This window comes from Plectropomus leopardus, chromosome 14 (assembly GCF_008729295.1).
Source record: "Plectropomus leopardus isolate mb chromosome 14, YSFRI_Pleo_2.0, whole genome shotgun sequence".
NCBI lineage: Eukaryota > Metazoa > Chordata > Actinopteri > Perciformes > Serranidae > Plectropomus > Plectropomus leopardus.
In genome coordinates this window covers 429966-452968 of record NC_056476.1, presented here as the reverse complement: position 1 = coordinate 452968, position 23003 = coordinate 429966, and the positions used below count along the sequence as shown (strand labels likewise).

At 37.3% G+C, this 23003-nt stretch overlaps 1 protein-coding gene across 1 annotated transcript; it reads right to left on the bottom strand.

Moving 5' to 3' along the window:
* Window positions 1-21156: 21156 nt before the first annotated feature.
* Window positions 21157-22752, bottom strand: foxg1a (forkhead box G1a). The gene has a single exon (XM_042501322.1). It carries the CDS (start codon window positions 22531-22533, stop codon window positions 21223-21225), a length of 1311 nt encoding a protein of 436 aa, XP_042357256.1. The 5' UTR covers window positions 22534-22752; the 3' UTR covers window positions 21157-21222.
* Window positions 22753-23003: the final 251 nt, after the last annotated feature.

The following is a 23003-nucleotide window of genomic DNA, read 5'->3' as shown; positions in this document are numbered from 1 at the left end:
TGTATTTGTGAAGTAAAAGTAAATCACAAATCCTACGTCACATACCATCGAATAAAGACCATGTAGTATCTACAACTTTTCCTTGTTCGGAGGGGAAACATAAAAAAATACTTTCTATTGGCACAACTATTAAAAAATCTAGTACATTTGCAAAAAACAACAATCAACAAACGAAACAATCTTTGAATATGTTATAAAATAACATTAAAAAGTCACACTATGCCATGTCATCCAAAAACGCATAAAAAGTCATACTATAGCATAATGACCTGGCGCCATAATAACCTAAATAAACTGTGTTATCATAGAGAATCTGCATTGGTTGATGCTGATTGATTTTTGCTGTAAAATCAGGTTAGTTTCCATTAACCCTGAAGTTGCGGGAATTGAAATTGTGAATATAAAATACGTCTAATGGCAACACATCAATTTAGGGGAAAAAAAACACCATTGTGGCACATGGCAATTTGTCTAAAACATAATGTGCAAAGTGCGACTGTGACGTCACAGTTTACATGGCGATAGAAGGGGTGGCGTTTTCAAAAGATTACACTCTGGAACTTGGTTTCAGACGTTTTCAGGCCCCCAAAACACGGTTGTCATTTGAACCAAATGCCAAACCGCAACAAAAGCTTAACGCTCCATGCGAGAACTGTTGCTGTGTAAACAGCCTCTAAGACAACATCCTCACAAAATCTGACGTGCTGCAAATAGCACAAAGCAACAATGGAAACTGTATCCAGGGGACACTAAAAAGTGATGCACACGGAGAGGACGTGTTTGTCGTTACCATGGAATTAATGAAATTACTAGGTGGGTTTCCATTAACCTTCGAATTGCACAAATTTAAACAGCAAATATAAAATATGCCTCATGGAAACACACAGATTTCCCAACTAGATTTCCCTCATGATGCAGCAGGAGCTACAAGAGCTGTTATTGCATCACATAACTCTGAGAAAGTTTTGAATCCACAATTCCTCTGTGAAATCGTGGACTACATCTCCCAGAAGTCTCTCATACGTGGCCGCTCCCACGTATAAGGGGCTCGCCTTTCCATCATGGCTCCATAACACGCCTACGTGGCCTTGGATTGGAAATAATGACGGCTAATGCGGTGGCTGCAATAGAAATAAAGCTGCTGATGTTTGAACATCCATCGCCATGGTTACTGGGATGTTATCACCAGAGGAGAAGTCGCAGTCATCTTGCAATTGGTTTTTATCAACGTTTCCAAAATATCACTTAAGTTTTGCGTAACTCTGTAATGAAAACCCAACTACTGATGAGTTTCCTTTAGGCACATGTAAGTGGAGCTTTCAGCCAAATGTCATGGCCTTCATCACTGGATGCTCACCTGTCGTTGAGTGTGATCACGTGGACATGAACAATCCGTTCCTGATTTTTAATGTATTAATATGATTATTTGGAACATAGCGTTCATATTCCCTTTATGCATCCCAGTTTCTTTCAGGTGACTCCAGCGAGCATAATCAGGTTTCTCATGAAGGAAAATGCTGTTTACATACTCAAACACATAAACGGGATATTCCGAAAATCTCATCATGACCGGGTAATTTATGTCCATGTCACACTCTGATTAAGATGGTTTAGTTGTTATCACATGTCGGGCTGGTTTGGGGTTTCAGTCTTGTAACAGCAGAACATTGTATGTGACAAAGTACATTTACTGCACACAAGTACACTTTTCAGCGACTTGCACTTTAAATATTAATATATTATAAGCTTTCAGCCTCCTGCAGCACCAGCCCGCTCTGAATCGATGGTCGTCAGATACCGTCGCTTGGTCAGTCATTTCAACGTCACACGGCGAGGCTAAAAGGCACCTTTTTATGGTGGCGAACGGCGTTGGTTTCCTGTTAAGAACATGAAATAAGGAGCTGGAGTCACTATTAGACGGGTTGAGCGAGGAGAGGCGGATGGGTCCAACTAAGCCCGCATCGCCATTTTTTTTCAAAACCTAACAATGTGCTTTTGTTGCCTAAACCAAACCCATCATATTCCGAAATCTAACGCTGTAATAATGTTCGCTTCCTGTCTGAGTATGATGCTTTTTTTTCTACACCTACACCGACAACATGTAACTTTGTTGCTAAGCATGTGCTTTTGTTGACATGGCGGCATTGGTTGCCATGTGCTATTGTTGCCTAAACATAACAATATCCTTTCGTTGACACCAAGGCGTCGGTGGTCATCATGAACAGCAGACACAGAAGGATGCCTGTAGTGTAATATGCAGACTCAGAAATCCACTGACAAAGCGGCAATGACGCTTTTGTAGGAAATAAACGTAAAAACGAGGTGTTTTACCTACATTGTGCGTTTATTTTGAAAAGACTGTATGCATCTAAGAGCAGAAACTGTACTTTTCCTGTGGAAAATGAAGTTTATTTTGAAAAGACACAATGCATTTAACAGGCATAAACTGAGATGACGTCAACAGCAGATGCAAAATGATACCGTGTGTGTTGTATGTAGACAGAATCGGTACTGAGCAAACAGCGATATACTGGTAGAAGATAGGAGGAAACATTTTTTAGTGCCTTAACTTAAGATTCTAGTAGAAAATCTGTCTTTAACTTTATAAAAAGTAATATCTTATCTTTGTTTTATCCCCACTGATGTGATGTCGTTTTGTTATTTCCTACATTATTTTTATTGTTTTTAATTGAATCTATTCTTATATTGTCCAAAATTTGATTCATTTAGTACTTTAACTGCCTTTCCAGATCTGCCTGTTTTATCTTGTCTTTACCTTTAATTTGTTTTATTCTTGCTGAACTTGTGTATACGTTTGTTTGACTTTTTTAGACCTTTCTCTGTTTGTCGTGTTTGTTGTTTATTGCTATTATTCTCTCTCTTTGTTTTTTCGGTCAAAGCACTTTGTAAACAACTGTTTTAAAGGTGCTGTATAAATAAAGTTATTATAAAGGATGCTTTTAGGATGCTTTTGGGGAGTCAGCACGCTGTCCTTCTATTCCTACGTGTCGAACAGAGAGTGTGACGGTTTGATGCAACTTATTTTGTTAAACTTGTTACAAATGTGTGCACATTCACAGTCCAGAGAGCCAGAGAGCAGCTGCTGATGTCAGGACAGACACGGCATCTCAGGGTATCGCTCAAAGACACTTTAACTGAACACAAAGAAAGTTTTAATATTTCAAATCTACGTTAAAACACAAAGAATGTTCACTGACCACAGCGAAGCCTGAGCTCCTGCTGGTGTGTGTGTGTGTGTGTGTGTGTGTGTGTGTGTGTGTGTGTGTGTCCTGCGGTCAAACTGCTGCAGGAACCCCCAGGCCTCATCTGGACCAATCAAATCCAGATTAGCTGTTTAAAGCAGAAAGAAAAACGGAGCGCTCGACATTCCCGATCTTAATCGTGGTTGATCGACAGCCGGCCCGACGAGGCTGAAGAAAATAATGGAGGACTTTACACACACACACACACACACACACACACACACACACACACACACACCTATAGTCTCCACTATACACTAATCCTAATTATTTTTCGGTATTTATATCCCGCTCTTTGGCCTCAAATCTGCTATTTTTCCACTCTGAGGTCACATGGCAGCAGCAGGTTTTAACTGACCACTAACTCTGGTTAAACACCAGTGAAACCAGTTCTAAATCAGGCTGTGTGTCTGCGATTCAGTGAAACTTTATTGATCTCTGTGCGGGAAACAGAGCAGTTTTAAAACATAAAGGCTGCTTGTTTGCTCTGTGTCATCCATGAAATAGATCAATTAAACCAGAAAATAACGTCCGTTTTTTATATGAATGTAGAGGTGAAATATAAACTGAAATCTTGATCCAGTTCATGAGCTAAAAGATGATATGAAGAGGAATTCATTTTAAATTCAAATAAGACATTTAAGACATTTTTCAGGAAACAAAAAGGTTTGGTAGCTTTTTTAAGATTATGAACCAGAGTTTGATAAAAATTCACTATTAGCAAAGAAAAAAAAACAAGAAGTATGTCTCTCGAGCCTAGATTTAAGATAGGTTTAAAAGCACAAAAAGAGCTGATCAATCATTTAATTTAATGTTAATTAATGATAAATAACTGCTGGTGTGAGTGGGAAAACTCTGGGAGCTGAAGTTTTGGTTACTTGCAGTTTCATAAACAACTGTTTATTAAGTTTTTAATTGTTTTTTTTTAAGATCATTAAATTACTTAAGTAAAAAATTTGAGATACTTTACGTGAGCTTTTTTTAATCTACTATATACATTTATCTGACAACTTTAATTATTTACCAAATTTATTGTTTAACATCCAAACATACATTAAGTTTATAAAATATTATGTTATTTTTTTAATAAAATAAACTCAAACACCCAAATTTATAATAGTCACTGAAACAATAAGTCCATTAATACAAAGAGTTAACAGAAAACTAATTTCGTTTTTGTTGTTTTACCTGTGAGACATTTTATGGTTACAACCTCACAAACTTTTCCTTTGTATAATGTTAATAATTGTTATGTATACACGAATAATCGTTAAACTAATAATATGTTGTGCAGTATTAGCAATAATGGTAATCATTGTAATGTATTTGTAATAATATTAATAGTAATATTGTATTAGTAATAACATTAAAAGTTGTAATGTATTAATAATAACTTAAATAATTGAAATGTATAAATGATAAACATTAATAAACTCTAATGTATTAGTAATAATGTTAGTATGTAACATTTTATTGATGACATTAATAATTGTATCATATTAGTAATATTAAATATTTTTTAATATATTAGCAATATGGTAATTATTGTAATGTGTTAACAATAGTGTCAATTGTAGTAATGTGTCAGTCATAACAATTTGTAAAGTATTTGTGATAGTACTAATAATTGTAATGTATTGGTATTACTATATAATTGTAATGATTCCAGTTTATAAGTAATAACATGAAAAATGTTTAATGTTATTGTTAATAATTGCAATGTATTAGTACATGAAAACTAAAATTTGTAAGATATAAAAATTAACAATGATAATATACATGATGTATTAGCAATAATGTTAATACTACAACGTATTGGTAATAAACGCTAAAAACTGTAATGTATTAGTAATAATATTAATAGTTCTAATGTATTAGTAATGATGTGAATAGTTGTAATCCATTACAAATAATGTTAATCATTTTAATGTTTTAGTAGTAATTTTAATCATTTTAATGTTTTACTGATATTGTTAATCATTTTAATGTTAATATTAATGATGTTGAGGTTAAACAAACATTGTTAAATGTTTCACTTTTAGGCTCTGAGTCATTGTGACGAACATTTCTCACTTTTTTTTTTAAAACCAATCGACTAATGGGGAAAAAAATCAGCAGATTAATCCATAATAAAAAATTAAAAAGTAATAATCAGTTAATAGTTAAAAATTAACCTCCACCTCAAAAGTAAAATCCAGTTTTTACATGAATGCATGAGTCAGAATCCTCTAAAGATATATAAAAGAAGTATAAAAGCCAGTTTTAATTCTTTAACTACATTTTTCTGATTATCCTGACAGCCTTTTACTGAAGCAGCATTTAAAACACAGGACTTTTACTGTGACAGAGTATTTTCCCAGTGTGGTATTAGCACTTTTACTTCATTAAAGTGCTTTCTCCACAGCTATTGTACAAGGTGATTTAGTGTAGCACTTGTTTAAAGTTGTGGGACTTTGAAATGGAAAATGGATTAAACTGACTTCAAGTGTAGTGACACTTGATCCTACACTTCCCAGAATGCAACTTAATCTGCAGCTTTAGACCCACAGTGGTCAAACCTACATAACCCTGTAGACCGCCGACTGCACTACAATTTTCCCAACAAGAAATGTAAACTACACACGCGCACACACGTGCACACACACACACCTCTCTCTCATCATCAGTCAATCAGACCTTCACACTTTTTCATACATGCACAAACTGTAACACCCAAAGCGCAGAAACCCAAAGTACACAGGCACACAAGAAAAAGAATGACTTTAGTAATTAATTAAAGTAATAAAATAAGAGTTCTCCATTAAATTCAGGAACTGAGGAAATGCCAGAGGCAGGATAAAACCTATAGATAAAAGACTTTAAAAAATAAATAAAATACAATATTGACCATAAATAAAATGAATAAAAAATAAATAAATAAAATACCACCTAATACTTGATAAATGGTAAGTAAAGGGATGATATAAAAAATAAGAGAACTTTTTTTTTTAAATCATTTTTAAAAAAATGAAAGCCTAAATAAAACAAGACTAAAATGTAATAGGCCTAAATAAATCAAGTCAAATCAAGTCAAATAAGTCAATAAATAAATAGGTGAAATTCAATTAAAAGCCCAACTACAAAGGAGGGTATTGAGTTTCCTCTGATGCACATAATGCAGTTTTAGCAGAAAAAAAAACGATTAATAATCCAACATCTCGTTCATGATTAAACACGTTTCAGTCCTCAGATATTTTTGTTTTTCTGACCTCTGAGCTGCTCTAACATGTGACTTCACCTCCTGGAGATCATTTAGGTTTTTATCTCATCAAAACTTTAGAAAACAAAATATAGTTTGTGGCCATATATCAGTGCATGCGGGCAGTTTGTTAATATATTAAACTTAGAATAAGTTCATTTTTTTTTCCTGTTGATTTTGCAGCCAAGACAAAAGACAAAACAAATAAAAAGAGATTAATTTAAATAAAATGTGGGTTTAAAATACAAATATATTATATGCAGGCCAGAAACATACAAATACTAAACATGTAGTAGACTTGTTTTAATAATCAGGTCTTGAGCAGTTACTGGAGAGATTCTGAAATTTAAAGCTGAGTCAAGACTACATGACCACACTGGGGCCCCAGACCCTCAGGGGCCCACAGAGCCCTGAGCTCACTGTGTGGTGCAGCTGGTTTTATGCTACACAGATTAATTTCAGCGTTGTGTGTGAAAATTGGGAAAATTTTATACCAACAGAGGTGACAAAGTTTGATGTTATTTTACACATTTAATTGACTTTTATGGCTCTAAACTTGGAGCCAACCAAATAAATCTTTAAAAAAATTATCTTTATATGATGAAAATTCAACTCTGATTTAATACAGACTTTTTTATAATTATATTATTTTTTATAATAAATATATAATTTGTTTCCATGTATGCTTCCAAACATTTTGTAGACTAAAAGTTACACTGAAAAATAAATAACCTGATTTTACTTTTATTATATTTTATTTGATTTATTTTATGTTAATTTGTCATTTAATTTTATAATTTATTTATTTGGGTTAAAGTTGTTTTTATGTTGTCAGTGATGTCACGTTATCCCTGCAGGTCTTTCCCAAGGAAAATTATTTCTCCATAAACATTACATTTTTTAAGTCCACACCCTCTTTCCCATGTTTTTTTGATGATTTTAACTTAACATCTTTCCTCTTTTGCTACTTACAAACAACAACAAAAAGCAAACAGATCTTTTGGAAAATTACAAAAACTTGGCTGTTCAACCCTCTCATATGATAATAATATGATTTGTTTTTGGGATTGTTATGTAGTTTGCTTTTGTTTCGGTTGATGTCCATTCTTTATTTTTTTATTTTGAAGTTTTTTATGAGTTAATGGATTGATATTATGGATCATTTATTATTTATGATCTTTGTAGAATTTCATCTGTGCTCTCATTTATGTTTGTGTTCTTGCTTCCCCTGACAGATTTTGGACCTGTTTTCTATGTAATGTTTAAAAAAAAATCTGTCTATTAATAAAACAATCAAAACTCGAACAGTAATAATCTAGATTTATATCTAACTTTTTTTTTGAATTGTTTGAATTTTAAGTTTATTTTGGTGCTTACAAAAATGTTGTCACACTTCTCCTCTGACGTCATATGGCTAGTCTCTGTCCTGAGTTTTGTCCTCTCAGATCCATCATTTGCAACCTGAGCATCAAAACCTTCAGGTGACCCCCCAGGGGGGGGGGGGGTAGGACTGGGGGGGGGGGGGAGGGCCTTAACAGACGGAAATAAAACCTTTATATAATTCACACTTAACATTTTCCCTTTAAAAGGAGGACAAACATAACAACACAGAGCAGTCTGTAGCCTGTAAATAAAACCTGTAGATGTTAATAATTTTCTGGCTATCATTAACGAAAGGATTAATTTTTTTATAGGAGATATAGCAAGCGTTTATTTTGTTGTGTTGCTTTTAAGGAAAGCAAATTTTAAACTATAAATAAATGGAATTACTATACTTCGAAAGTCAAATTCTCCTTGGGTTCTGGATAAGACTGTTTTATAATATAGCCCTGTTTTATATTCATATTATCACAACGAGGAGAGAAAGAAGTTTTTCCGTTTGATGCAAAGACAAAAAGTTTGCAGAAGTACAACAACAAAACAGCGGCATCATTATCATTATCATCTTCATCACTCAGAGACAAACATCCTAAAGTTGGTTACAAAATATTAAATACATACTGAACCAGAAATCTGCAGCAGCTTCTGCAGATGAAACGGGTTCTGTCGGGAGGGAAACGGGAGCTTTTCATCCGGTAACGGCAACAGCTCCGTTTGATCGGCGCGAGTCCGGTTTATTTCAGCAGTTTACTGACGATCAAATTCAAGATGAAATTCAACATTATAATTCAGGAGAAATGTGTCCACAGCGGCGGCTGCACAGGAAGAGGGAGACTCCGCGGTTTCAGAGTGCCTTTTTATGTATTTATTCATTTAAATAGGCTTCACACAGAGGACTGCCGTAAAAATCGTTTAAAGGTTTTTAAAATAAAACATTAGAATTATTTGAAACCCACGTGCTACAAGATCACGTCACACAACACACAACAACACACACACACACACACCGCACAACACACACACACACAAACAAAACACACACACACACACACACACACACACACCACACACTCACACACCCACACCTCTGAAGCGCAGGTGTCACTGATCAACATGTGGTCAGGTGCTCCTAACTGTCATCGCATCAAACGGTAAAAAAATAATAATAAATTCTTTTTTAAAAAAGCCGGGAAACACAAAAACACCGAGCGCGCCTTATTACGGTGACACACGACAGAACACACACGCACACAAACACACAAACACTCTCTCACTCACACACACACACACACAACACACAGTCTGCGCACTAGTTTAATTGTTTATTTCTTGACAATATTTTTATTTTTATATTATACCTATTGTAAAAAAACTATAAGATCTTTCTGTTCTCTGTCTTTATCCGTTTATCTCCTCTTTATTTGTTTTTTATATTTTTATGTTGAGTTTCGGCCTGACTGACTGACAGAGACTTAAATTCTCTGAAATTATTGGAAATATAATGGAAAAATACTGTGTGTCCATTTTAATTTCGGAAAAAAAAACCAGAACACTTCAATCTTCACTTCAATTGTGTTTCTGTGTGACAGTTTTTTTTTTTTTTAAAATAAGCAAACAGTGAAACAATGACCACAATAAATTAACAAAATATACATTAATCAGCCTCCAATATATATATATATTTTTAAATCCTCTGAATATTCAACAGTTAATTTATTTTCTGGGTGTAGTTGTTTCCTAAATTTTTTAATACATTTTGGATAATATTTTTTAAAATAATGTTTCTTTGCCAGTTTTCTGTCTGAGCTCTTTATTCTGTGCTCTTTGGGAATAAAAATAAATAAATAAATAAAATTTCTAAATATTTTGAAATTTTTTCTTTAACATGATCTGCTGGGTCTTCTGAAAAATGCTCAAAAGCTTTTGCTCACTGTTTATTTTTTTTTTTATTTTATTTAGCATGTAAGTTAAATTTCAGAGGGTGGGAAATTGGACTTTTTCGAGCTGAAATCAGTGAACGGTCTGATCTGTTGTCTCTGCTGGTTTTTAAAGGGCCTTGCTCAGGGGCACGCAGGAGGCTGCTCTCTCGCGATTTCACACCAAAATATTATCTGAGGATCGAACCGACACCCTCAACCTCACAACCTGCCCTCTGCAACATTTAGGCCTCAGGCTTTGATTCATCTTCTATAATGAAAAATCAGATCCTGCAGAAAATTTGTGACTATCTATAAAAAATAAAAACTGTTTTATCACTGTTTACATTTTATTATTTTACACTGCAGAGACAAAAAAACCTGTTTGCATACCGCAGAGTTAAAAATACAGAAGACTGCACGCTTTTCAGCATTTTGACCAGGAATTTTTTTTTTTATCTCGTCACTGAAATGGGTGTTGTTGTTTATGAAGAAGGGAGTAGTGCTATGAAGAATGTAACACAAATGAACTAAAATTAAATAAATAACACTGAAACTGTCACAGTTCCTGTCTAAACAAAACAAAGCCACAAAACCAGGTCTTTTGAAAAAGTGCAATTAATCCAAATTTTGTTGGCCAATAAAAAATAAACTGACCCACAGTTGAGGGCATGTGAGCCTTTTTGGGGCCTCAGAGCAGCTCCGACTCTTTTTTTTAAACCTCAACTCATATAAAACTTGCAGAGGAAATAAAAAAACCATATATATATTAACATTACCCCACTATTTTTTACTATTATTAAAAACCGACCAAAAAAATACCAATAAAACCCTAAATAAAATTAAAAATAATAATAATTTTTAATAATAATAAAAACTTACAATTTTCCATAATTTATCTGTTTTTTAAAATTCAGTTTAAAATAACCAGTATTTTTAGGGGTCTTTTTTTAAAAATGTTAGTCAAAAAAGTTTTTTTTCTGGGGGAACATTTAGGTCAAAGAAAAGCATCCAAAAAGGAGGGAAATTCTTTATATAATCCTTTATTTTTTTACCTTGTCTTGTATTTAATCATCATTTAGTATTATTTATTATTGTTATTTATATTTATTGCTGTTTTTGGTTGTTTGTTGTTGTTATTCCATATTATTATTTAAATAAATCAAGTGGCTTATTGCTGTCTTTGCCTTTTATAAAGTTTTTTTGATATTTTTATTATATTATTGTTAACCAAATTTGTTCATATTTAAAATGTTATTAATTATTGATTATTTTTATTAAGTTACATTATTAATATTATATTAAGTATTATTATTTATTATTATTAATTAGATTCTAAAAATAGGAATCTAAACACAACTGAACCATTATAAGTTGGTCTCATTATGACTCTCTCAAACTGTGTATTTACTGCTGTTCCAGGAAGTAGTTCCAGGCCTGAAGAGGCCTGACCGGCTTCAGTCAGCTGACCTTTGACCCCAGAGGATTTAACCCTCCACGCCCTCCGACAGCCAATCACTGCAGCCGCCTGAAGCCTCCACATCTGACCCACAGAGAGGGATTACAGAGCACGAAACCAGCCCGTCAACCAGTTAATATTTGCTCCTCGTCATATGAATATTTTTATGTTATAATCTATAAAACTGTACAATTTTTGACAATTTTCCACTGTCAAAAAACAACAATTTCTCTTCTGAACTGAGTTTTTGTTTAATTTTGATTCATTTTTAGTAAGATTACAATTTATTTTTACTCGATTAAAAAAAGAAATGTCCCCCCTAATCTGATGTAATTGTGGTTGAAATCAGCTGTGCATGACCAATAAACCAGCCTGTGAACCAAACTGCACCCAAAGTTTTCCCACCTGAGATTTCACTTCAAAGTCACAAAAAACACCTGAATCTATTTCAGTTCGTCTGATAAAAATGGAAACAAAATCAAAAAGCATTACTGACAAACATTCAACAAGTCAGCGAACCAGTCAGGCGCTCAAACACAGAAACACGTCACATGACGCCCAAAACTGTCACACCAACAACCAAAAGTGTTTTCAACTAACTGACAAAACTGACCGATCACAGGAGCAAATGTTGAGTTTTTCTGTTTTGTTTCTGATTTTCTTCCTACAGGTAACAAGAAAGATTTCTGAATCAAAAGTTTGTCTCCAGCTGCTGTGGTGCGGTGTGTATTTAATGGAAAATTTGGGATGTGCAAAACCTTTATTGCTAGAAAGGTTTTTTACTCAAATCTTTTGACAAAAATTGCTAACCTTAAGTGAGTTTATGGCTTGAATTTTAAATTTCGGCGTTATAAGGTCTGTATTTCCTCCAGAGTTTCTGATTGTTTGGAGGGAAATCTTCTAAAACAAGATTTAGAGTCTCATTGCACATTAAAATCTGTCAAACTAAAACCCAGATCTAACTGATCTGGGTCTTTAAAGGTTGAAATAAAAATAACTTAGAAAGACAGGCCAACGTCATGCAGCGTCTTCACAATTCTACAATTCGGTGTCAAAATGTTTTGAATCATCAGTGTTTTGCTTCTGATTTTCTTCCCACATGTAACAAGGAAGCTTCTGAATCAACATTTTGCCTCCAGCTGCTTCAGGTGTGGATTTAAGGGAAATTTGGGCTGTGCAAAAGCAGTATTGCAAGAAATACTTTTTGGACTAAAATCAATTATTTTAAGAGAGTTTATGGTTTGAGTTTAAAATGTATGCGTTATAAAGCATTTCATCCAGATTCTCTGGTTGTTTGGCAGAAAAATCCTCTAAAACAAGACCAAGAGTCTCACTGCACATTAAAACTAAAACCCTGATCTAACTGATTTGGGTCTTTGAAGGTTGAGACAATTCGCTGACGACATTCAGCATCTTCACAATTTGGTGCTAAAAATTTTTGAATCATCATCAGTGTTCTCCTCAAAATCTTCTGAATCAACATTTTGCCTCCAGCGGCTTCAGGTGTGAATTTAAGGATAAATTTAAGGACTTTTTAAGGTTTTAATGCTGCTAAATTAAAAATTTCTGCATCACAAATTAGAAACTAAAACACTGAAAGTCAAACGTCAGCTATCTGATCGTAAATATATTGTGTTGCAGAAAGAAAGACGGAGAGAAAAAGAAAGAAAGAAAGAAAAAGAAAGAAAGAAAAAGAAAATCTCCATTTCCTCCCCCCTCCTCCCCCGTCCTCCCCCGTGTCCTTCTGTTGCTTCTTTTGTCTTTTGACTGCTGGTCACCCCATTTAACATGGGACCGATAGCATCAGGCGGACACAGATTGGGTTCCACGGCAGCTCCATTGTTGGGGGGTGAGGGGGGGTTCTTGCGTTACAGTCGGACTCGCTTAACTCGCAGCCCTTTTTTAGGAAATGAACAAATTGCTGCTGAAAGTTGGTCTTTGTTGTTTCGGCGGGTTGATCCCAGATCAGCCGACAACAATCAGGCTTTAGAGAGAAAATCGCAGCGATGCAGACCTCAGATCAGCCGATACACAGAGAGGAGATCGGCGATGCAGACCTCAGATCAGCCGATACACAGAGAGGAGATCGCAGCGATGCAGACCTCAGATCAGCAATAAGAGCTGCTACAGGAGGGCCACATCTGTTCAGTCCGGAGAGCTGAGGACAAAATATTAACTTTATTCAGAGATTTCTTCTGGGCCCCAATACGTGCCAGGTGGACCCCCAACCAAATTGTAAATGACAATAAAAATAAAGTGAATGACACTTTATATTTTTAGTATACAAAAGGTGCCAGAGTGCATAAAACAGCATCAAAATAGAAACATCCCTAAAATCCCCCAAAACATACAAAACTCCTAGAACTGTCCAAAAATCCTAAAAGTGTCCTAGATCCTAGAAAAGCCTTAAAATCCTGGGAAACATCCTGAAATCCCCAAAACGTCCTAAAATCCAAGAGGTGTCCTAAAATCTGAGAAATGTCTTAAAATCCTTGGAATTTCCTAAATTTCCTTAAAGTGTCCTACAATCTTAGAAACATCCTAAAATCTGATAAATGTCTTAAAATCCGAGAATTTTCCAAGAAACATGGATATGTCCCAAAATCCTAAAACCATTTGAAAGCTCTAAAAATATCCTAATTTTCTGAGAGAAAAATCCTAAAAAAAAAGGTGATTACTACAAAAAACATGAAGCTATCTTTTTTTTAAAAAAATGTGCAGCTGAGTCCTCAGAGTTTTAAAACTATTGAGAGCATTTTGATTTTTTCTTTGTTTTGTTTTTTAAATCGAAATCACCAAGAGCTTTAAATTCTATTAATTTTTTTCCAGTTTGAAACTACAAGAGTCAAATAGTGAATATTTCATCCTGCAATTTTCATCTTGTCTATAAAAAGTTAAAACTTAATCCCAGGAGTGTGATATGCATGGATCTGAACAGAAGAAAAAAAGGAAACTTAATAAATGTTCCAATTGGTGGCAAAATTTAGACAACTTTTAGACTATAAAATGCTCTGTTGGAATCTTGTTTTGGACTTTTTGGACTATTTTAAGGATCGTTGGACACTAAAAGTCAGAATTTATAGTCACATTATTTTTCCCTCAGATTACTGATTTATCTTTTAACTTTCTCTCGTTCATTTCTCTCAGGCTTTACGCTGTCAGAGTGAAAAAACAGCTGCTTTGTTCTCTTAAGTTTTTTCCAATTTGGTGCCAAAAAATTCTGATTTGAATACATATAATTTTTTATGGCTGCTATTTGGATTTTATCACTCATATTGTCAAATTCTGTTATATATTCTTTTCTTTGAACATGTCTTGCTATATTATACACCTTTTTATTTTATTTTTTCTTAAATATTGTGTATATATATGAAAACTAGCTCCCCAGCTAACTTGGATGCATTTACATGTGTTTATATGTGGAAAAAAGCTCATTGTTACTTCTTAAATAAACAAATTACAAATATCAATATTTCAGAGATCACAGATAACATGCAGCGACTGACTGAAGCTGTGGATGATAAACACAGATATTCATCTGAGCCTGCAGTTCATGACTTTTCCAACTTGGTGCCAAAAATGTTTAAATAGTCAGAGTTTTATTCCACTAAAAGACAGTGAAACAGAATTTGGAGCATCATGGGACATTAAAAGTCAAAAGTGAAATCAATTTAAGTTCATAAAACTAAAAAGTAACATTTTTAAGTCTACAATCACTCACGTGTCTTTTAAAATGTTCAACTTGGTGCTAAAACTGAGGACTTTTTTTTTTAAATTTGAGAACATTTCTAGAAATTTTGGACATTTCTAAGATTTTATGATGTTTCTGGGATTTTAGGACATTTCTAGTATTTTAGGACATTTCTAGTATTTTAGGACATCAGTGTCTCAGCTGTGTCCTCTGTCGGGGGTGTGGGGGATCCTCCTCTGGCTCTATTTTGATGCTGTTTTATGTCTCTGACACCTTATGGAGACTAAAAGGACAAAAACTATTCACAGAGTCAATCACTTTATTTTTACTGTCAGTTAGAAAATGTTTGGGGGCCACACGACACCCTATTAGGGGCCAGGTTTGGCCCTTGGGCCTTAAGTTGAGTATCACTGATTTACAGCCACAGATGAGGAACCTTCAGAGTCAGTGAGCAGAAATATTTGGAGGATTTTGGACCCAGATTTCAACGTGAAAATGCAACAGTTTCCTCCGAAGCAGAGCCGCAGAGCATGATGGGAAACTGATGTCTCTTTCAGCCTCACAAAACAAAGAAGAACAAAGCGAGCGGCTGCTGAATGAATCCAGACGTCAGGCTGACGATGAGACACAAACGTCCATCAGATCACTCAGATATCAGCAGATACAACAAAGAGGAGCGACTATCGATCCGCGTAGCTAAAACACTGAACCTGCAGGAGATCTGAAAAACACCATCTGACTCTTTCAGCAAACAAAAGGAGACACCAAAAATCATCCAAAGTGAGAAAGAGATGGAAAAACAGACTCAGAGGGAGAACCATGAACCTGAGCCGCCGCAGCCGCTTTGACTCACAGAGAGACACAAACATCATCGTCACGTCGTCATTGTGTGTTTAAAGTCCGACGCTTTCACCGACTGGACCGACACAAATATTCAACAAACTTTGTGTTTAAATAAAAACACGTCCAGAGGAGCGTCGTTCTCTTTGTTTCTGCAGATACTGGATACACGAGGTTTGACCTTTGACCTCTAACACCAGCAGCCTGTGGGTGATTTCAGTGTCTGGAACATCAGGGACACTCAGCTTGTTTTGCTCGGGGGCCACTTTTGCAAAATGACATGAGGCCAGGGGCCAGTCGCAATAGCCCAATACCTGTTTCCAGGATTTTAGGACATTTCTAAAAATGTACAACATTTCTAGGACTTTTGGACATTGTTAAGAGTTTTGGACACTTCTGGGATTTTGGGACATTGTTAGGATTTGAGAACATTTCTAGGATTTGGGGACATTTCTACTGTTTTACATTTCTAGGTTTCTAAGATGTTTCTTTGGGACGTTTCTATTTTGATGCCGTTTTATGTCTCTGGCACCTTCAAGATACTAAAAGTACAAAAACAATTCCCAGTGTTAATCATTTTATTTTTATTGTGAATATAAAAAATGGTTGGGGGCCACCAGACACCTCATCAAGGGCAAGATTTGGCTCTCAGTATCAATAAAAATAAAAGAAAATAAACAAAGATCTGGATGTTTGATACTCAAAATTATATTTTTTTGGTTTCAGGTGTTTTCCAGTGAAATATGATGCATTCAGAAATTGAGAAATTGTTGGAGAAACAGGGAAAGATTTCAGAAAAGTTAAACTGCAGGTGTGTTTGCAGCAGGTTTGACCTTTGACCTGCAGACAGACAGCAGCGCAGGGACACTGTCAGGCTTCGTGTTGCAGCCAAAAACCAACCAAAAACATCCCGCAGCTTCGTGCTGTCAGAGATTTTAGAACCAAAAAAAACTAAACGCAGAATTTCACATTTTCCCCAAAGTTAAACAAATACAGTTTCCATCATTTTAACGTGGCCACGGACAGCTCGCACGTGCACCTGCACACGAATTATGGATTCAATTTCCACAGAACCACCAGAGGAGACTGAAAACATCCTGCAGCAGCAGAGCCACAATAAACCCCGAAAACGGCCGTTTATCATTCAGCAGCGATGCAACATGTGATATTTTATACATTTATCCAAAAAACAAGCAGGTGAGGGAGAGGAGGAGGAGGATCTGCAGCTTCATCAATCTGCAGCATCTGATTTTATTAAATGTGTTTTTAATGTGCACAAAACTACTGAAATATTTCTAATTATGCAGAAAAATAGAGTTCTGTAATTAAAATATTTATGCTTCTGCAACCTGCGAATAAGCAGGAGACCAAAAAAGATCGATTCTAACATTTAAAACCTCCTTCAGAGTCTAAATATTATTTTATTTTATTTTAATTTTTGGGTGTAAACGCACTGAGGAGGTCAGAGGACGCGCAGCCTGCAGGCAGAACTCGGGACACCCTAAAATATTGCGCAGAGAGCAAGACAACCTGCAGCCCGCAGATCACAAACCAACCAGCTGAGACAACACAGCAAACAGATACAGTCTCATGCGCGCAAATACACATACACACACACACACACACACACACACACACACACACACACAGAGAGAGAGAGAGAGAGAGAGAGAGAGAGAGACTGCAGGTAGGATGCAGACGGAGGATGCGCAGAAAGCAGCAGCACCTAAATCAGTTTTCTTCATGAAAACAAGGGAAATCTGCAGATTTGAAGGCTTCATTTCAGCATTTTGAGGGTAATTTTGTAAAAACATCCTCCAAAAAAGCGTCAAGGCCTTTAAAACACACACACACACACACACACACACACACACACACACACACACACACAGAGAGAGAGAGAGAGAGAGAGAGAGAGAGAGAGAGAGAGAGAGAATACTTTAGACATATTAAATGTGACGAACTGCAGAAAATTACAGAAATGAACACTAAATATCAGCTTTTAAATCTGAATTTCTGCAGTGAAAAAATGGAAATGATATTTGAGGGGGAAATAAAACACAAACCAGTCGCACAAATACGGAGACGCACAGACAAAGTCTAATTTATACAGTAAATGATTATGCACGGGAGAAAACAGGCTGCAAACATCTTCACTTCTGACAAATCTGCACGTTTTAAAGAATCGGTTTTTGCTGGCTGCACCACAGTTTAGTGTTAAAGCGTAAAATCAAACCAAACAAGGTGCAAAGAGGCAAAAAACAAAGCAGCTGCAGCAGAAACACAAAAACACACCGACAGAAACTCAAACTGAACCTTAAAAATCTGTTCACTCTGAGAAAAGATGACAATTCTGCAGCTTTAATGACTAAATATCACTTATTGTAATTTTACGACAGAAAGTCTGACCGAAGCAAAAACCAAACCAGCTGAAACATCCAGATCACAAACAGCTTCTGAAAATGTAGATTCTGTAGATTACAAAAAACAACAGAGAAATCTCTTATCTGGAAGTTTTAAAGGAAAATATTTTTGCAGTTTGAGGTTTAGCTCGAAAGCAAGTCACACAAGCGGCGCCACAAACATTAAAATGCGGAGCAGAAATATGAAAAAACGCTGGAGCTCAACCAACCTGACACCGCGGAGCCAAACAACACCAACGCTCAGATTCTGATTTTTAATCTAAAGAAAGAAAACACACAAAATCTGCAGCATTGACGAAGAAAATTGTGCTTTTTGTTTGAGCTTTAAATTCAAAGCAAAACACATTTAGATGATAAAAGAAAACCAGCTCCACGGAAAACACGCAAATGCGAAGCTTCATAACGAAAACACATAAAGTCTTTAAAACACACTGAGAATGTGACAAACTGAAGGACAGAAAAACACATGAAAATCTCAGTTTGGTTTGAGAAAAAAAAGAAGAAATCTGCAAAAGATAAAGAATAAATTGAAGCTGTTTGCAACAGTTTCTGTTTGTTCTGTAAATGAGCGAAACACACACGTGCGCGCGCAAACTCGACAAACCGGAGCCGAAACAAAACACACAACAGGACAAAAAAAAGAAAACTCGCTTAAATTGAGACCCAAAATCTGCAAGAAATCACGAAAAAAACCTCCGAGTTTGATTGAATTGCAGCTATTTAATCACACTTTGAGGTTCGAGATGCTGAATATAGAAACTGCACCAAAACAATAAACCACAGCAGCGTTTCAATGAACTAATCTGATGTTAAAACAACACATGTGACGATATTCTGAGTGATTTCTGCACACAAAAACACACGCAGTGCGCCCCGCGCTGCGCCGCAGCCTGCAGCCTGCAGCGCCTCAGATTTCACTGTTCAAAAGGAGAAAATGTCACACAGTCAGTCAGGCTTCGGCAGCCTGAACGCGACCTCTGGTTGCATCATTTGACACAGTTTTTCCACCCAGACCCGCGTAAATCTTTATGCGTAAAAGTTTTACGCACAAGCGCATTTTCCACTGCGTATGCGTAAACAACAACAAGCAAAAGAACATAAACAGAGGACGCTCGTGTGCACGAGAGGGGATATTTTAGGCTGTTAGGATCATGCTCACGGCCTCCAAAAGCACCTCTGGTGATTTTTTTTTTTTTTTTTTTTTGCCCTGAAATAAAAATATCTGAATACATTTGGAAAACTGTGCACTAATGAACCGCATTTTAACAAAACATTAAATACATAAAAGAGGCATTTTACTCTGAAATTTAAAGATAATGATTTAAAAACAATATTCAAATGTTGCCTGGAGATATAAAGAGTGACAACACGGGCGGCAGGAGTGAAAAAAGACAAAAGGATTTGCGTTAGTTATGAATGTAACCTATTCTTTTATTTTTTTTTATGATTAAAACATTTTTTTTCTCTTTTTTTAACTTCTGTAAGCGACAAACACGGGAATAAGAATAAGACCACAATAGTATCACAACCATGAAAAATTGTTTTTAGAGACGACAATTAAAGGACAATCATTCCAAGTAGTATTAGATAATGAGGCATTTTTTCTTCTGTCAAACAAACGGGTCTTTACATTGTTCTTCCTTTTAGAAAAGAAGCTAAACCCCCAAATTCAAATTACAAATAGACATTTTCTCTCTCTTTTACTAATTATACAAAAAAATAAAAAATAAAATAAAAAGAAGAGGCGTGAAGGTCCGTTATTAGCGGCGATCACGTTTTACAGTCAGAGAAAGCACATCACAGTCTGCCACCGCGGAAAATATCCATCTACAAAAACGAGACTTTTACGCACAAAATTCGGCTTCAAAATTGAAAATTTCAAGCAAAATGAGCAGTTAAATTCAGTCTGTGTGCAACGCGTTCAACATTTCATCCAAAAACGAGGCGAATTAAGGCGAAATGCCTCCAACTGCATTTCTGCTCCAACAAAATAAACCGACTCCACCAAACTCCATTCAAATTTCCGCTAATTTAAGAAAACAAAAAAGGCAATAAAAATCTCGTTTAAATGGACATTTTCTGCAGCGAAAGAGGCACATTTCACCTCATTATTCACTCACTCACTCACTCACTCACTCATTAATTCCTACTACATTAGGCCTCTGTCAGCTGACTAAATTTCCTAAAAACCGATTCTTTGGTCTATAAAAAGTACATTAACAGTTTTTAAACTGGGAAAAAAAATAAAAGAAAAAAATGGAGAAACAGCCTTTGACGGCGGGAGTCGCTTTAAAAAAACACTTCACTGTATAGAAAAAAAAAATTAGTGTTTAAATTTTGTAAAATAAAATCCGCCGCTTCTTTTTCTAACCCGCATGAGACCTGATAATACTGCAAACACGTGGGCAAAAAACGGCTATTAGAGATATTATTATTATTTTAACCTTTTTTTAAATCTCAAAATTAGACAAAACTATTTTAAATACACATTCTATAAAAAGTAATGCCTCCTCTTCCAACAACAACAACAACAACAACAACAGAAAAAAATCAGCCTATCATCACCATCATGATCGCTCTGTGTGTTTTTTAGCTCAGGTCACATTGCACGTCGCTGACTGACAGTAACTATACAGACAAACCCGGACACTTAGAGTCACAGACATTATGTACACAGAAATTAAAACTGCAGGAGAAGATGGAGCAGAAAGAGAAGAAGAAGAAGGAGAAAAGATAATAATAATAATAATATTAAAAAATACCTGGAAACTTCAGGGCTGCTTTCTGTGAGTTTCTCTGCTGCTCTTTTTGTTTTGCAGTTTTAAGTCTCTCCTCTTTTTTTCTATAGTAGGTAGTTTATAATAATTTTGTATTTTTTTTTACAATGTAAATGTTCAGTGTAAAATGTTCAACTTACAGTCATTTTCGCTCCAGGGGGAGAGGATGGAGGGATGGTGGATGGAGGAATGAGGGTGAGGTAAGGTGGAGAGGTGAGGGGTTTTTGGGGGGGTGTTAGTGTATAAGCGGGTTGGAGGTCGAGCCCTGGTTTTGATGCGTAAAATAGTCAGACAAACCCCCGGACAGTCCCGAGGAGAAGGCGGGCAGAGAGCCGGACAGAGCCGGCCGCAGAGAGTCACAGGGCAGCGCGGAGGAGGACGGAGCCTGCGGGGAGTTGGAGGCCGAAGCCCGGGCGGCCTGCAGGGAACCGCCGCCGCCGCCGCCGGACTGCGCGCTCATGGACGGGTGCGGCACGTGAGGGAAAAAGTAACTGGTCTGTCCGGCCAGCAGGTTGACCGAGCACGGGTTCAGGGAGTACGTGGCCCCGGAACAAGGCACGGAGAGGCCGCAGGGCACCGCCGAGGCCGCCAGGGCCGCCGCCGTCAGGTGGTGCGTCGCGTACGGGAGATCCCCGCCGACCAGCCGGTCCATGCTCAGCCCGTTGGACGACGGGAACGACGAGTGGTTGTTGCTCATGTTCTGCGTCAGCATGGTGCTATAGGACATGGGGTGACCCGGGTAGCCCGACGAGGTCCCGTTGTAGCCCAGGGCGCCGCTGGCGCGCGGGTGGTGCAGGGAGAGGAAGGGCGACATGGGCCAGTACAGGGAGCCCGCCCGGTCCATGAAGGTGAGCCCGGAGGTGAGCCGCGCGCCCCGTTTGAAGGCCAGCTTGGCCCGAGACGTGGTGGAGCGCCGCCGCAGCTTCCCGGTGGTGCCGCCGATGAAGACGTCGTCGCTGCTCGGGTCCAGCATCCAGTAGTTCCCTTTGCCCGGGTCGTCGTAGTGCCGCGGCACCTTGACGAAACATTTGTTAAGGCTGAGGTTGTGCCGGATGGAGTTCTGCCAGCCCTGCTTGTTCTCCCGGTAGTACGGGAAGTTTTTCATGATGAACTCGTAGATGCCGTTAAGGGTGAGCCGCTTCTCCGGGCTCTGCCGGATGGCCATCATGATCAGCGCGTTATAACTAAAAGGAGGTTTTTCGTACTTGCCGCTCTTCTTCTCGCCGTCCTTCCCCGCGTTCTCCCCGTCTTTGCCCTCCTTCTTCTCATCCGGCTTCTCCTTCTCTTCCGGGCAGCTCTCCTGGCTCGAGGAGTCACTTTTAGGATCCGCTTTGCCGTCCTGCTGCGCGGCCGGGAGAGGCGCCTTCTGCTCGGCTTCGTCCGCGCCGCCGGGCCGGTGGTGCTGGTGGTTCTGGTGGTGGTGGTTCTGGTGGTGGTGGTGCTGGTTCTGGTTGTCGCTTTGCACGGCCTCCGGCACCAAACTGTTTATACTGAACGACGATTTGGGAATCATTTTCACCTCTTTGCGCTCTCCCATATCCAACATCACCGGGCAATGAGGGGGGAAAATGGCAACGAGCGAAAGCGACGAACACAGCTGGGTCTCAATCTGTCCGGAGTCTGCCTGCGAACCAGGACGGGGAGGACGGAAGGGGGGAACGATGGGAAGAAAGAAAGTATAGCCCAACAAACTATTTCATGTTCGGTTTGGGGAGAAAAAAGGAAACACACACACACACACAACACACATGTACACACACATCGATAGGAGACAGATAGCTGCAATTAATTAGGGAGCCACAGCCACTAAAGCAAGTAAAAAACATTGGTTGGACCTTTCCAGTCCTCAGCCAACCAGGGGAACATTAGTATTAAATATTAAGGCGTCCTCTGCGCTTTCAGCCAATCATGACGCACAGAGAAACACACACATCCACCAATGCCGTGCACGCTGCAAAAAACACTCAACTCCGCCAGTCTTTTTATGCCTTCCTGAGTCTTAAAAATCTTAATGTG